This window comes from Aplidium turbinatum, chromosome 10, assembly GCF_918807975.1.
Source record: "Aplidium turbinatum chromosome 10, kaAplTurb1.1, whole genome shotgun sequence".
Taxonomy (NCBI): Eukaryota; Metazoa; Chordata; class Ascidiacea; order Aplousobranchia; family Polyclinidae; genus Aplidium; species Aplidium turbinatum.
In genome coordinates, this window is record NC_137481.1 from 2,941,189 (window position 1) to 2,959,164 (window position 17,976).

General features: G+C 39.2%; 1 protein-coding gene across 1 annotated transcript; it reads left to right on the top strand.

Moving 5' to 3' along the window:
- The first annotated feature begins 6,796 nt into the window (after positions 1-6,796).
- Positions 6,797-17,478, top strand: LOC145779113 (uncharacterized). Its single transcript, XM_082590685.1, has 8 exons — positions 6,797-6,909; positions 8,099-8,125; positions 8,434-8,969; positions 12,832-13,030; positions 14,455-14,613; positions 15,094-15,252; positions 15,897-16,050; positions 17,202-17,478. Exons 2-8 carry the CDS (start codon positions 8,116-8,118, stop codon positions 17,362-17,364), a joined length of 1,380 nt encoding a protein of 459 aa, XP_082446811.1. The 5' UTR covers positions 6,797-6,909; positions 8,099-8,115; the 3' UTR covers positions 17,365-17,478.
- Positions 17,479-17,976: the final 498 nt, after the last annotated feature.

Consider the following 17,976-nt stretch of genomic DNA (forward strand, 5'->3'; position numbering starts at 1 on the left):
GATTTTCTGCTGCCCTAACTTGTTGAGGTAAGTTTTTTCAAAGCGATTAAATTGGGACAGGTACAGCAGCATCAGATCATACCGAAAAGTTTCTTCTTACGGTGGTTGAGATTAGACAAGAAAAAAGGCAAAAGTTCATTAATGAGTGTGTTAATGATCCAAGCCGGTTTGAAAAGAGAATACAGCGTCAAAATCTGCAAACATGTGCATCAGAAGCTAGTAAACGTAAAGTTTATAGAGCAGACGGTAAAGTTGTAGCAGCCTGTATGGTTCGAGATCTATTCGGAAGTATCCTGTACCATTCACTTCAACAAAAAATAGATATGGCAGAAGTACTGAAATACCCACTGACGCCTATTCCATTGTCTCTCAGCCATGTGGACGGAACAATGCAACAGACTCCTAAAGCTGCAATGATGAATTATTTATAGTCACTAGTTTCAACAACCCCTCCTGAAACAATAAATGCAACCATTATTGATGCTTTCTTTTTTCTGCATTTGCAGATGAACACTGCTCTTCCAGCTTCCTTTGGCGTAATAGCTCGCTTTCTTCTACAGAGGGTTCTACTATCCGATGGCTATACTATTCATTTTGTCGCCGACAAATGGCTATCTCCCTCGATTAAAGATTGCAAAAGAGATTCAAGAGCTTCATTATCGGCAGCATATCATATCACTGGGCCAGCTCAGAAACGTCCAAGTAACTGGATTCAAGCTCTCAAAAACAACAGTTTTAAGAGTCTTTAATTAAATTTCTTGTTAGCAGCTGAGAAGATGGCAACTTTGCTCATTTGTTGCAACACAAAACGCTCTTTGCTAATGCTGGTGATACGTGCTACTGTTATAAAGTAATAGATGGTAAAGTTGTAAAAAATATAGAAGCTACACTGTGTAATGACCATGAAGAAGCGGACAGTAGGATGTTTTACCACTTAGTAAATGTACCAGCCCCAAGCAATGTGGTTATCCGCACGTCTGACACCGACTGTCTTGTAATTGGCCTAGGTTGCTATGAAACTTTTGATCCTTCATTAAAGATATGAATAGAAGCTGGGTTGCAAAGCAATAACACGTAACGCTACATCAGCATCAACCAGCTGCATACCGCACTTGGAGCGACGATTTGCAAGTGTTTACCTGCATATCATGCCTTTACAAGTTCTGATTACACCTCGTCATTCGGCAGGAAAGGGAAAGTGCGGCCGCTGAAATTACTCCAAGGAAACCACAAAGCGCAGGCAGCTTTTAGCCAACTCGGACAAGACAAAGAAATTAGTGAAGACACTATCATCGCAATAGAGAACTTTGTGTGTAACATGTACAAAAACAAGAAAATTAATTATGTCAACGAAGTCCGTTTACGAATGTTTTTAGACAGCTACAAATCCAAAAAAGAAAATAAAAGGATATCATGCATACACAGAAGCTAGATAGTAGTAGTCTACCACCTTGTTCACGAGTACTTCTCCAGAAGATAAGGCGCACTCATCTCATCGCAAGACGGTGGTTATCTTCAACTAGAAGTGAACAAGCAGCAACATCGCCACTAGAGTATATGACTGGAAAGAAGAAGGAGGTTGTTATAAAGTGGTGTGGTTTGAAGGTGAAGCTTCATCTACATCTTTAGATGTCTGCGTGGAATCTGATCCCATCCAGGAATGTCAAGAAGAAGGTAAACAGCATTAGATATCGCTTGGGTTACCCTTTATAAATATAAAACTTTCTCCTGGTCTATCCGTCATTTACTTTCTGGACTGTAAACATTAGCCAATAACTGGCTGTAAAGTTTCGTTTTAGGAGCCTGTAACCAATAGTTTCTGCAATTTTGAGAGAAATGCCTGGGTGCACTGAATCATTAATAAATGTTGAAAAAATAACACTTTTTCCAGTTAATAGTAAGTTGCAATGTTGCATTATTCGAAGAAAAATAGACGTCTGTAAAAGACAATAAAATTACTATTGTATGTTACGCAAATCTGTAGTGCATAATAGCAAATGTTTCGTACAGTCTTTATTTCTTTTCTCTGTATATAATAGGGGAATTGTATGAATCTGAAGAAGAAGACGAAGAAAGTGAAAGCGACAGCAGTGACAATGAAGAATAAAGAAACGACCGTTTACATTTACACAAACAATCTCTGTTTATGAATGAACAGTTACAATAACTGATTAGAGACAAGAAGCAAATGGCATTAAAGACAGAAATTTACTGCATTGGGTTTATTGGGTTATTTATTGTAGCAGCTGGAAAATGTTCATTACTGCCTGAATTAACGTTCCGAAATGATTCATTTCGAAACATTTTGATTTGGATAGTTAGTTGTACGATTAAGTCAACAGTTAGTGGTTGTATCAAGATCTTGGATCAATTTTCTGGCTATATGCTTCTTATGTACTTTCTGTTTTTGGTGTTACGAAGCCATGTATTGTCATGTCCTGTTGCCTTTTTTCGATTGACTGAATATGATTTGTACAAAAACTAGTTCCATTCCATGCATCATGGAACAGCTTGTGAATGTATTTCACCAAAACCTATATAAAACTATTGTTAAATTTAATCCATTCGTACTGTCCTGGCATAGCACTTCCGTTACACCAAGATTGGTTTCAGTAAGGGAGGAATTAAATTAAACCAGGAGGAGATTCACTTTTGGGTAGGTCTTTTATCACCTTCCCAACTGAAAGTATTGTTAGATTTGATATTTTGTGGGGTCCTATAAGACTTCGTTTTGACCACGTTTGGTCCATGTACTCTATGGGGTGAAATTAACCCTCTAGAGGGTCACTATGATGACATCTTACATCACCTTTCCACCCGAAAATATTGTTAGATTTGATATATTTGTGATGTCCTGACATAAGACTTCGTTTTGACCAAGTTTGGTCCATGTACTTTATGGGGTGAAATAAACCTTCCGAGGGGGTCACATTAAGGAGGGTCACTTTGAAGGCATCTTACATCACTTTTCCACCAGAAAATATTGTTAGATTTGATATTTTTGTGATGTTCTGACATAAGACTTCGTTTTGACCAACTTTGGTCTTTGTACCTTATGGGGTGAAATTAACCCTCTGGGGGGTCACTTTTGGGGGGCCTTTCATCACCTTTCCACCCGAAAATATCGTTAGATTTGATATTTTTGTGATGTCCTGACATAGAACTTCGTTTTGACCAAGTTTGGTCCATGTACCTTATGGGGTGAAATAACCCCCCTTTTCGGGCTTTTTAGGGGGCTCTAGGGTCCAGACCCACCCGGTGGGGTCAATCTTCCATACTTTTTGTGAGTGACATGGTTGACCCCAGTAACTTCAAAGGGTCAAACCTTTTGTACCTTATGGGGTGAAATCTTCTGTCGTAGGCTCCCAGACTATTACCAAGGAAAATTATTAGTTACTACAATGTATTTGCTTTATCTCTATCGTTAGAATTTGTAAAAAATGGCTTGGCAAGAAAAAAAGAGTTAAAACAATGCATCAAATGAAACAATCATACGTAATTATGCTAGTTTTGTCTCGGTGGCTTAGTGGTTAGAATGTCAGCCTCTGGATCGGTTGACATGGGTTCGAAACTCTGTCCAGTCAAATCAAAGACTTTTCCTCGGCTGCATAGCCGAGTGGTGAGAAGCTTGAAACGGCAATCGAAAGGGCGCCGGTTCGACACCGCTCAAAAGCATGCGGCTGTGTCTGTGGCAAGACACTTAAAGGCATGCCTAAAGGTGGACACGAAGATTGGCTTCCTTGTCTTTCCGTCCACTTAATTTAAATTTTCAACCACCGGGTGTAAGCCTGGATACGGCAAAAAAAAAGACGTTTCTAAACTGCTAAATCTCTAAAAAAAATTGTTGCTGCAATCTTGCATTGCAATCTACACAAACATTGAGTTGGAGTTGAAGAAACTTCTGGGTTAGAAAGATATTTACTTCACACGCTGCAGGCTAATGTCAGGTGGGCTGATGTTTACTACACACGCTGCAGGCTACTGTCAGGTGGGCTGATGTATAGGTCACATACTGCAGGCTACGGTCAGGTGGGCTGATGTATAGGTCACATACTGCAGGCTAATGTTAGGTGGGCTGATGTATAGGTCACATACTGCAGGCTACTGTCAAGTGGGCTGATGTTTAGGTCACACGTTGCAGGCTACTGTCATGTGGGCTGATATATAGGTCAGATATACTGCAGGCTACTGTCAGGTAGGCTGATGTTTATGTCACACGTTGCAGGCTACTGTCAGGCAGCTGATGTTTAGGTCACACGTTGCAGGCTACTGTCAGGCGGGCTGATGTTTAGGTCACACATTGCAGGCTACTGTCAGGTGGGTTGATGTTTAGATCACACGTTGCAGGTTGCTGTCAGGTGGGCTGATGTATAGGTCACATACTGCAGGCTACTGTTAGGTGGGCTGATGTATAGGTCACATACTGCAGGCTACTGTCAGGTGGGCTGATGTTTAGGTCACACGTTGCAGGCTACTGTCAGGTGGGCTGATGCTTAGGTCACACGTTGCAGGTTTCTGTCAGGTGGGCTGATGTTTAGGTTACACGTTGCAGGTTGCTGTCAGGTGGTCTGATGTTGATGTCACACGTTGCAGGCTACTGTCTGGTGGGCTGATGTTTAGGTCACACGTTGCAGGCTAATGTCAGGTGGGCTGATGTTGATGTCACACGTTGCAGGCTACTGTTAGATGGGCTGATGTTTAGGTCACATACTGCAGGCTACTGTCAGGTGGGCTGATGTTTACGTCACACGTTGCAGGCTACTGTCAGGCGGGCTGATGTTTAGGTCACATACTGCAGGCTACTGTTAGGTGGGCTGATGGAGAATCAAACTATGCCAGAAACTCGAATGCTTTTTTTACGTCATAAACGTCAAATTGCATGGCAGAAAATTTTCACTAAGGATGAAAGGAAAAGTATATCGGAGCTGTGTGCGGCCTGCAATGCTATATGGTAGCGAGACATGGGTATTGAGAGAGAGTGAACTGGCAATCCTGAGAAGAACGGAAAGGTCAATGGTGAGAGCAATGTGTGGGGTGAAAACGAGAAGGGAAAAAAGGATTGAAGAATTGTTGGATATGCTAGAGATGAGAGAGACCATAGACCAACTGGCAAGGGCAAATGGAGTAAGATGGTATGGACATGTGATAAGGAGGGAGGAAGGAAGTTTTCTTAGAAAGGCACTAGATCTAAAGGTGGATGGGAAGAGAAAACGCGGTCATCCAAGAAGAACGTGGAAACAACAAGTGAAAGATGAATTTAAAAAAGTCGGACTGAAGGAGGAAGATGCATGGGACAGGGTGAAATGGAGAAAAGGGATTAAAACAATTGCTGCGCGGAAACAATCGGCCACCCCCACTAGTGGGGAACAAACCGACGATGGATTATGATGATGATGATGATAAAGTGACGTCACTAGCATAACCAAACCACATAAATTGTACATCGGTTGGGTCAGCATTTCACTTGCTGTTTCTAAACAACACTATAAAAGAGTTACTGACTTTTGGACAAAAACTCTTGTTTGCCAGTATTTATCAAATTTTTTTGAAACTTTACAAAACTTGAACAACTGGAGAAAATCTTACAAGGGTAACCCAATGTAGAATCGAACCCAGACCTACCGGCATTAGAGCCACAGGCACTGACCTAGTAAAGTCTGAAGAGGCAATTGGAGAATTTGCTGAAGCATTGATTGCAAAAGTATAATTTTTTAATTCATTTTAGGCCTACGTCTAATTATGTAGCATCAAGTTGCATTTTAACAATGTAAGGGAAAATCATTTTGGAAACCATTTGACCTTCGGCTTTGATTTGCATTGTGCTTCTATTTTTTTCGAGTATTTTCTTGCATGAAAACAGATTTTTCTTACGTCGTTGCAACGCTTTTCAACGTTGATATAACAATTGCTAACACTCAACTTCAAACTAAACTACAAAAACTGTCCCACAAAGCCAAATTGCACAGAACAAACTGAAGGGATGCTGCAGGAACATTGGTTGTTGGCTTGCAATTAACAAATTTTGAGAACAGTGATTGTACTGAACAAGTTTTGTTGACTTGCAACAGTTAGAAGGTTGGCTTGAACAGAATGAATAATTTTAATGTTTTTATGTAATTCAAGAAGTTTGAAAATTTTTTTTAGTAATACTTAGTCTAAAAACATGATTAGCAATAAATGTTAGTTGCTTACGACGGTAACTTGTAATATTGTAACAAATAGATCTAAAAATAGCGTTTTGTTCATGTTAGGAAGACTGCTGCTTAATTTGTGATGAATTTCAAAGCATGTCAAACTGGGCTAGCATGATCACTGTAGTGGTTTGATTTTTTGTGTGTTTAGATTCATTATTGCTAAACTTTTCCTTAAATCCAATAAATTCTTACTCATTTGTTTGATTCAAGTCAGTTTAAAATTGCCATTCTTAAAATCAAACAAGCCATGTTGATCCGCAGTCCTCTGTAAGCAAGATGGCGACTGGGGATGATGATGTTTACTCGTTTATTTATGTTAAAGAAAGCAGTTAAAATTAATCTTACTAAAATTCCAATGACTTTCGACGACTTCATAGTTTGATTTAAAGTTTTCAAGTAACATTCCAGACAGCAAAAGGTTCATTGCTACTTCTATATATGGTGCTTGTGAGAACAAAATGAACAAGAAAATTTATAAGTTCAGTCGCTGTGGTTGAGCTTTACTTTATATTTTAGAAGCATCATCTTAAACAATTGGTTTGTCTTAATGAATATCCTCAATTTATATTATTAGCTTCTGTGGCTTTGGTCCGCTTTATGTTGCTTAAGTTTAGTTTTAAACTGCTTGAAATTTAGTTTTCGTTGACTATACTAAATTGGACATTTGTTTCTATTAAAGAAACGCTTCTCTCAAACCAAGTCAACATTTGATCAGGTGCGTGGTTCAATGGGCAAGCGTTGTATTGGTCTCCAGTATGTGCTACTTACTCAAGTACGATAACCAGTTGAACAACTAGTGCAAATCTTTTTTATGTATATCCACTATCCAGTCTGTATCAACACTTCATTACCAGCATGGAGAGCTGCAATGTTAGCTAACCTGTTGAAAGAACAAATATTATAACATTTCACGACAGAGCAGCGTAATTTAAGTTTATATGATTTTAGAGATGGTCATGTTGTGATCATGATTAGTTCATTATGGGATGCAAAACTTTGTGTTTCCAGACACACTAAAACGGTCAACCTCAATTGCACAATGTTTTATGTCTTGTCGTTTATTTGAAAATTTGCACCATGCAAATGCAAATTCTTTAGGAAATGCATTGTAGCAAAATAGATTCTTTACTACAGCAGCCTAAATGATAGATTAGCTTGTGTAGATGCCAGCATTTGATGAATGCAAATTAGCAGTGTTATCGTGACAATTTCCTGTTAGGAACCCATCATAACAATTATTGTCGTTCTAGTCAGTCGCTCACTGCGCAACACGATAATAATGGTTTCGCTACAGCAGCCTTCCATGGCGCATTCGCTTTCGCTTTGTGCTCTTCGGGTTTGTCTGGACGTCGCTACGAAGACACCAAGGAACATTGTTCATAATGACAATTGCATTTTGACAGGAACAGTGCAGTGATAATGCGATAACATCAGAAAACAATAGTGCAACACGGACTTCTCCGCAATTGTCAAAAAGACAAAATAAAGCAAAAAATGCAAAATAAAAGCTCATTGGGCTGAGGGTTGGTGACTCCCTAACACTCGACAAAATAATAATGCGACGCAAAATACTGGGAGTCGCCAAAGTATGTACATTAACGCGAGTTCCGAAATATTAATTACGCACTGAATGGGTTATCAAGTGTATTCATCAGTAAAGTAACTTCATTACTCTTGTATTGCTCGATAGCTCAATTAAGTTTATTTTGTAAAACACAGAAAGTGATCTTTCTAGACTCGCGGATAAGCCAAAAACAAATGCAGTTTCGTATCCCTTAATCTCAAATTTTATGTTCATTGGTTGATCTCCATAACTAAAAACAATATTTAATGCAAACAGTATTCATTATTTGATGGTGAGTTTGCGTGTTTTGATGTTGTTTCAACTGTTTTTATTATTTTAGGTGAATTGGAAACAAACATGCCAAGAGGTAAGTCTTTGAAAAAAAATGTTATTTTGAACCAGTGATATGAGGAAGTATTAAACTGCATTAAATATAACCATGCTAACAGGTTACATTGCATCAATATCTTTTTGCAAACTTTTGTTGGTTGAAATGTGTGCTATCTTTACCACAGGGTTCACATTACAAAGATATTTTTCTAAATGAATTTTACCTTTTAACTCCAAAAACTGGATTCTTATCAGCATGCACATACTTGTCATCATTTTTTTTGTTCCGTCAGTTTAAACTGACGCAAGAAGATATGGGTTAAGATACAAAATATGGTTATTTAGAAATCAAAGTCAAGAAAACGACTGTCTTTGCATTGGCTTCCTACAATAAGGACAGAATGGTTTGTTCGCAACATGACATCTTCAATGAGATTAAGAGAGACAGTATTGTGCGACATTTGAGGAGACGAGCCAGTGCATCATTCCTTGGGACACTCAAAAGAAATCCGTGCTTGTCGGCGGATGATTCAGGTGATGACGCAACTGATGACGCAGAACAGCCAGGTCCCAGTAAGCAGCCGAGTAATACAGAGGACGATCAAGAAAGTGCTTTTGTCGATGAAGAAGATGTAAGAATTAAATGCTCAGAGCTGGAGAATTACCAGTGGGTTCCAAGAGTCGGAATGAAAATTTATGGAGAACATATTTATAATCACAACAACATTCGGGTTGAAGGATTCAATGACTCTAACTATCTGAATCTGGCCTGGGTAAATCATTTAGAGAGACAAGAACAAATCCAAGAGGCAAGGAGCCATTTATTACAACCTTTTGGCCTCCTACCAAAGCCACTGACAACTACGCCATTAGAATATGAGGTAATAACTATGATTTGTGTGCGTTAAAGAATATCTTGCTAATATTTCGTATTGATGCATTATGGGAATCTCGTGTGTGTTCAATCACTGATCAATGTAAGCGTTGTTTCTAAATTATCTAACATACCACCCACAGTCCAACCGGTTGCTAGAGACGTTGGATATCACACAAAAAGCATTACATAATAGAAAAAATGTGCAGAAGTTTTTAATTTTTTCTGGCGTTTTTTAACGCAAGTTTTTATCTGCCCAACCTGGAATTTTTTAAGTATCGCGTGTATCCGATAAAAAAAAGAAATGGGGCGTAGCGCGATCATCCTAAGTGTTTTCTTTTTCAGAAAACATTAAGCATATAGTCTACTTGTAGCATGTGGTCCACCATGGAGAGTTGGCTGATATAGCTGAGTGGTGAGAACCCTGGTTCGACACTGCTCTTTGTTTTTGGCAAGACACTTAAAGGCATGCCGTCGATTGCCGAGTGGAGCCTCTTTGATTATAGCCTTGATTTCGTTCATGTATGAACAGTACGCTGCTCTAAATAGAAATACTTTCCGTGCTTAGGACTATGACCCGCTGAACTGAATTCCGTGTTTTTAAAATACAAAGAAACGAAAAAACGGTGAAGTTGATTCGGTTGAACTCCATTTAAAGCTTTTTTAGAAATGGATTGAAGTTTTCTAAAAATAAGTGAACATCCTAAAAACTGATCACGCTACGGCACTAAGTGGTATGCAAAAGTGGCATTGGTCTCTTGAGGTTGAGATTTGTTATTTATCTGGTGTAACGCGCGCAAGCATCAAAATTGCCGTTGTCATTATGCCATAAAACTGGCGTTTTTTGTGTTTGTGTTTTTACATCAGATCACTTTGTTTTTATTTTGGACCATCACAATGAAAAGCAATATGTCAAACATAGCAGAGGTCTGGAAAATGTACGTTAAACGAGCAAAGACACTTCAGCGGCTTAAAAAGAACGTATCATAACATGACGACTAAAAAAAAAGTAAAACGAAGCATGGCCTACTAGAAAACGCGGCCCGATATTGCACCGCAAAGAGAAAAAATTAAAGAGATAACTTTTCTGCACAAAGTCTCATAGTAACGGCTTTACAATGGTTAGCAGACAAAATATTTTGCATCACTGAACAATTTGTGGACATAATGATGTGTTAAAAAACATTCAACATAAAATTGTAATTATACGCTGATACGCTTGGTTCAATTGCCAATTTGGTCAGCCAAAAACTTGAAAATTCGATATGGTGAAGTATCACAGCTACCCGGTCCCGGCCGTGAATTTTTTTTCCCACGAGATTTCTGTCTCATTTACATATTTTGGTAAAAGTTTGTATTAAAACCGTGTGAATGCAACATTTTCTCGTTGGAACGGTTGGTTTAGTGGTTTCATCTTCTGCCTAGTGATCGTGAGAACGAGGGTTCTACGCCCGCCGAAGTCAAACATTTTTTCTTTAAATTATTTTTTGCGGTGCACAAGAGCTTTTCAAAAAAAGTAGGGTTAGGGAAAGCTTATATTTTATTATCATTGCAGAATTTCATTGGCAAATAGTTATTTCGCAATCTGAATCAACCAATCTTTCTAAACACTTTCGGAAAATCTTACTTTTAGAGTGACTAGAATCAATGATACAGAAATCTCGTGGGAAAAAAATTTCGTGTCCCGGCCTTTGGATAATATTGGAGAAAGACTATAAGTTCGTATGCTGTGCTGTTGTTAAAGGAAGACTCCTCTATGTTAAAATGGCTGGTAGGTGGTAAGGAGCCTGGCAATCTACCTGTCATCGTAACCCAGTCTGACGAGAGACTGGAAACATAATTTCGTGTTCATACACGCGGGTTTAGAATAACGGTAAAAAGGTAAGACATAAAACAATAAAATATCCTTACAACAAAAAAATCTATATCAATTTTCTGCACACAATAATGAAAAGCAAAAATGTTTTATCGTAGGCCATGAACGAAGTCATACCGCCGAGTCTGATAACACTTCCATCTTGCTTGATTTCATTTATAGCATCCACAAGAAGAAGAGAGGAAGTGCCTTAAGCAACAATTGTCTGAATTAACCAACAAAGACATCGAAATAACAAAGGACATGATACAATCAAATCCACGGTGGACAAAAGAAGAACTCAATACTTTTGAATGTCGCCAAGCATACCATCATTCAAAAGAAGATTTCTCCAGATATCGGCAACACATACATATGGAGCACAAAAAGGTCCACTGTCCAAGCCCTGTGGGTGATCATGACGAAAACAAAAGACATAACACGAAAACACAAGATTCCTTTGTCATCTGACATTTACATTCCTTCTATATCTTTTCCTACGGTCAGAAGAAAGAAGGACCAGTCGAGACTCTCTTCAACCACTCCTCTCAGCCGTCCTTGACGGTAGAGACGACTGATTGCAGCGGTGGGTCTCACTAGCTCAGTACGGTCGTAGAACATCTTTGAAAAAACTTAGACAGCCAAAGGTGTAAAAACCCATCTTTAACCCTTTCCTCTCACTCATCTGAAACGGCCCGATGCCGGAAGAGTGATTGCAGCGGGATATCTTTAACAGTCCCTCTCCGTCGCCCCACTTGTCTGAGATGACAGGATTGCAGCGGTTCATCCAAAAAGACTCTGGGCTCAGCGAAAGCTACCCTTCCTCTGCCCGCACCTCTCTGGCTTCTCCGCCAAGTGAGATGTCAGACTGCAGTGGTCCTTTGTCACACAGCGGTGCCCTTCTTCAAGCGGGCATCAAGGCAAGCACACACACAAATTCAAATTAAATTAACATCAATTCTTACTAAAACGCACTAGTTCTCAAGCTTGACCCGTCATCTCTTAGTCTGCTCCAACATCAGCAAGAGGAAACTTGAGATAAGCTTAAGGCAGCCAATAATCGTCATTTTATATACCCACAGATTACCGTACCGTGGTGGTCCCTTCGGTCAAAGTAAGTCTTTCGCCTCCAGGTAGGTATTTTCCATGTAAGTATGGCGTGCCTGCTGAGTGTTTGGGTGTGTGGTGGACGGCTTCCGGAGCAAAGACATTAATGATAAATCAGGTAACAATTCCATTTTATATGGAAAATTTTAAATCTGCAAGGGTTATTGCTATCCATCTTGAACTCTGAGCGTTGCGCAAAAAGAAAAAAAGCAAGGAAAGCCACAAATTTAAAATAACGCCAAAGTTAATGACTGATTTTAAGTTAAAATAAGCGGACAGGTAGCCCCCGCTTAAGCCCACCTCGGAACCGCATGAGTTTGGGCTTATTAAGCGGTAGACGAGTCTCTGCCATTCCACTCATACATTCAGTAATTCCGCACCGACCAAATTGGGATGAACAAACCGGTATCTTAGCAGCAAAACAATCAATCAATCATTCAATCATTTTATTTTTCGTCATTAACGCGTCCGGGACGAGAAAGCCATTTAAGCCATTTAAAGCGATATGCAAGCTGACAACAAGTGCATTCGGTTCTCTGCATCAAAATCATCTATCAATAAATAAAGTGACCTGCGTTCTTTTGGTGACTATAGGCTACTAGGTTACCTCCTGATGCTAAGGATGATACTTAGCTTTTATTACCGACGTTTCATCAGTCAGCACGTCTGACTATATCAAGGGAGCTGAAACAAGTAAACACAACCTTTTCAGCAACAAATGACACAACGCAAATACTTACTGACGAAATCAATAAAGTAGCAAGAATCAGAGTTAAGAAAATGCAAAAAGCTTACTGCTCAGTTTAATTGATAACGCAGTGGTACCTAAACACAGTAGGCTACTATCCGGCAGCGTAAATTTATTTATCTTGCAATATACGTACATCTGCAATACTTTGTGTTACAGAAATCTTGTCGAGATAGGATGAGTGTTGTGTACTTTGAAAACTATTTGTACGTGATTGGGATTGTCGTGCATGGTGTAGGAACAACAGCTTGCAGGAAGATCAAAGTTTCTCGCCAAGACGACTTGGAGCCTTACGAATGGCAGGAAACTGAACCTCTCCCAAGCAGGCGACCGTACCATGCTGCTGCAACCACGGACAGTACGTCATATTTAGATGCTTGTCCCATATTGTTTTGTAACACAATTGCCTATAATCGTCATAACTGCACAGCAATTATCTACAGATGCAGAAGTTATCTTTGCTCTAATGTGTTCATCGCAGGAATTCCTTGAATTCGAGCAGTTCAATTGCATTAACTTCCATTTTTTGCTAAATAGTAAGAATGGTACGTGAATTTTAAATCTGTTCAAAGATTTCATACAAGCGTCATGTTAATTTACGTACAGCAGAATCAAGACATTTCTGAAGCAGCTTGCAAAAGTTTTCTTTTTTACACTTAAAAAGACGTAGAAACGATGTTATGCAATTTGTAACAAAAAGTTTTTTTGAGAAATGGAGGAGAAATCGTGCTCAAGGACAAAACCTTTAACCAGTAGCGTTAACAAGCGGGCCCAGGGGGTACTATCGAACCCAGGATCATTTCATATGCCCGAAAATTTTTATTGGGCTAAAAGGACACTGTCACGCTGCGTGGTTACAGATTGTATTCGAAAAACTAGAGCTTTAAGCGAACAAAGTAATTGTTTTTTTTTCTTTGGCATATGAGCCTCTTGTTCCGAGGGTCTACTCTTTTACCACCACAAATTTGCAATATTCCTGGACTACACTAGAAATGAGTTAGAGAGAAGCCAGTCTTTGGTTTCATCATCCAAGATACACAAACCTGATATTTAATCTGCACGTCCCATGTAATCTTGAACTTGCTTGCGGCAGACGAAAACTTTATTTTAAAACGCTGAAATTTTCAAAGCTTAATAGTCAAGCCACGCTACAACTTTTAATCGCTATTACAGAACAAAAATCAAAATTTTCTTTTTTCACTCCACCCTAGATTATCCGGGGGCAGTTGTCTGGGGGAAATTGTCCTTCGGGGGCATTTGTCCGAGAGGCAATTGTCCTCCGGGTGCAGTTGTCCGGATACCCAATCGTTGATGCGTTCTGTGGTCTGTTCCTCTGCACCACATTCACAAAAAGAAGAGGCTATTCTCTATTGATACATGGTTGAGTGGAAAACCCGGACGCTCGTACCAAGACGGTTAGGGTACATCTATTCCGGTCTCTTTGGCGTCAGACCGACGGCACGAGTATTGGCGTCGAGGATAAACGAATGGAGTCTCGTGGTACTTGACTTCCATTCAGATTTTCATTTATGGTTCGCCAAATTAGCTTTTTTTAAATACACGTATAGGTTTTTGAGAGATCATGGTAATTTCTACACTCTGACTGGAGAAACCTCATTGAGAGCTTAATCCTTGCAGTTTCGCATACTTATGCAAGCTTTGACCCTCCTTTTTCTGAAGCTGTTGGTACTTTATTCCATGCACTTGAGCCGTCTGGGTGCTGCAATGGAAGGCTGTCTGTTTGTACTTCAATGGCATACTGAATCTTTATTAATGTCGCAGATTACATCGTATTGTCCGGCGGACGAGATTGCATCAATCTAATGATATGTTTTACAACAAAAGATTGTCTGAATAGGTATCCGCATCGTTGGTATAGATTTACTGACTACGGAGAAATGCAACAATTTAGAATGAAGCATTGTTTGATTCTTACTTCAGGTGACAAATAATTACATTGATTCAACGTCTGGATATATACTCGTTGTGATTATGGCAAAGTAGTCATTGATTTCCGATAGTCTATTCAAATCTTGTGAAAATAGCGTCTTGCCGACAATGTAATTGATTCTGAACTACTGTTAATTTGCAACAATTGCCCAGGGCTGTAAAGTCCATGGATTTTGGCGTCTCCAGAGTCGAAATCGTTAAAAAAATGGCGACTCCGGCTTGTTACAAACAATGAACAATAATTTTTTGCTTGCATTCTTTTTTTAAATATCATTGTTCTCTACATTACGCTCTACACTTTCACCAGAAAATAGAAGGTGTTAGTTGTGAAAATCGCCGTTTTAATTTCGATCACAACTCAAGTGAAACTACATTTTTAATTAAATCTGATTAAATAATAAAAATTGATAAATCCATCGGTTGAAACATATCACGTTGTCCATGTAACCTTTCAATCTGTTTTATTTTCAGACACTTGTTATTTGCTTGGTGGAACAGATGGTAACGTACGGTTGAAATCCTTTGAAATGAGTGTTGATCGCATAACAGGGTTTAAAACCAAAGCGTCAATGAATCATGCAAGATCGTCATTTATAGCTCTTCATCACAAGAATTACATCTATGCAATAGGTAACATAATTTTGTCAATTTTAAGAAGAAATAGCTCAATTCCTTTTTGGGTATTTGGGTAGTGCCATTTTTTGAAACTGAAAATACTGCGTCAAGGTGAAGCCTTGTGTTGAATGCAGTGGGAGCTGCAAATCACCTTCTCGGCTGCTCTAACAATGCAATGTATTTACTTACTCATTCCTGTTTGCATTCTTAGTGCCTGCAACATACGTTAGTAGTTGCTGTCTGAGCAAATGATTAAGTTAATGGTTTATGGCTACCAAGGTGGGCAAGTATTAGCGTTAACTTGGGAGCCCAAGGGATATTTTTGAATCAGAACCCAGGATGCTTTTAAGGGACCGAAGCATTTCCAAAAGGCCGGAAACTTGCAAATCTACGTTGTATTCTTTGGACATAATGTGTTTTTCTTCAGTATCTTGATTTGGGTCCCAAGGATCTCATTGGCACCGGGCCCAAAATATCCTCTCAAATGGCCCCGTTGGAAGCATAGTTTTCAACTGAATATTCTACATTGACAAAGTAAAAATGAACCCAGCTATAAACCTGTCATGCAACTGCGTAGAATTTTTTTGTCTTCTATACCTGAAGTCTGCACAACTTTTCACTCCTAGTTTTACAAAGTGTGTTCATTCTTACATTTGAAGGAGGAACAAAAAATGAAGAACACAGTAACATTGTTTCGGCTGAGAGATACAATTTCTTTTGTGATCAGTGGGAAACTCTAACTAGTTTTACTCATTCTAAAACTCACTACTTTCTTGGGTTTGTGTATGGAAACAAGATTTGCCTTCTTGGAGGGTAAGTACTAAATATTCCAGCCAATGATGTAGCATCGTAATATCTTGTACGTATTGTGAAAAATTGGAATCAACATCCTGTACATTGGAATATCTTGTTATGATTTCCTGTTTCATAGCCAAGCATTACACCAACACAACACATCTCCGGATCACGTCACGTGATGACACCAAGAAACTTTGTTCTTTGTTTTGAAATTTAGCAAGCTGAGAGCTCACTGGCTAATATAAAGTGTATTAATTATTGTAATATATAGTGTTTGTATGTATAGTGCAGCGCCTGATGATTGCTCTAGGCGACCTAGCAAAAAAAAGTTAGGCAACATATGACTTAACGAGTTTAGTTTTTTGTAATTACATTATTATAATATTACATATAATTGAAATTGGCAAGATAATGACAAAGTTCGGGCAATTTTAAACTTGGCAAAAGCTTACTTCGGTTAAAGTTCAAAGTCATTTGTCAACGAAGTTAATAGTAATTTCCACAGTCGTTTTAAAAATTTAACAATGAAGAATATTTCTATAATAGCATCATACACCCTCCTTCCACGTTCTCCTGTGTAACTTATGTATGTCTACCACGGTATTGTAGCCTATGCTTCCTTTGTTTCGGTAGCCTATTTATCAGGATGTGGGTCGGAGTCGTGAAGTCGGAAGGATTCTGATATGTCCGGAATCGGAGTCGGCCAGTTATAAACCGAGTAGTTGGAGTTGTATAGTTTTCTGTTTCAGTTTGTTTTTGTTTCTGACCATCACAACAACAATAAAAAATATATGCCAAAAGTGGAAAAGGTCTAGAAAATGGTAAAAGCGACAAAAACGCTGACGTTATGGTCTGCACGATGCCAAAGCAGGACAATCAGTTTAAAATACGGCTCGATCGCAACCCTTCGCTCGACTTCAGAGCCCTACTATTTATAACCGTGGTGAGAACTTTGGAATAACGCTTTAAATGGAGTCAGTGTGACATTAGAATTATCCAAAAGAACCCAACTGTGTCTTTGGGCAAGACACTTAATGCCATGCACCCACTACCAACCCACGCATCCACAGGACTGATTAGCTGTCTTGCTTTCCATTTTATCCAACTCTTCAACCACCTGGCGTAACTTGATTATGACAATAGTATATTTGTACATTTCGTTTCAGAAACCCAGTAACCTTCGATTTGACACCAGACCCAACAAGAAAGCACAAGCTTCCTAACGAATTAGTTACCTGGAGCACCTCACCTGAGCTGAAGTTGCCACACATACGTCTGGATAATACAATCTTCACGGTGGCACATTGGAAGTATAAATCTACCGAATAAACTCCCGTTTTGCTTCCCATTCATATATTTCTATCCATTGCTTCCCACAAGACATCCCATCTAGATCAAAGGCAGCTCATATTGTTTTTCACATTTTGTTTACAATACACGTTCCCTGTGTGCAATGGCGAGTCGGTTCTGTGGTTATTCAGATGAGAAATTAATGAGTAAGGAGCAGCCTACTTTGCCGAAGCCTCAACCACTTAAGGGTTAATAGAAACCGACATCTATCTTGTCGCGTGGGTTATTAACATGACAATGATTTAACATTAAAATCACCACACGAGTCAGTTGACATATTTCAATGATGCCACTGCAACTGCATGACTTAACCGGGCGTGCTCCAAATGTGCGGCGAAGTGTAGGATTGCTAAAACTCAGAACGTCAGTTTACTGCGTGCTGGTGAATTTCCTGCGTAAGCGGAAGAATCCCAAGAATAATCGAGACGAGAGTAAGGACCTGCAGCATGCTTTTCCAAAGCCTTAACCACTTATTGCTTGAGTGCAACCGCTAAGACAATCAATGCGCAATGCGAATGTAGTCTTTTAAGGGTTATGTTAGATTTCCCGTGACAGCACCGAGTATTGAACACGGGCCGGTTGAGTGAAGCA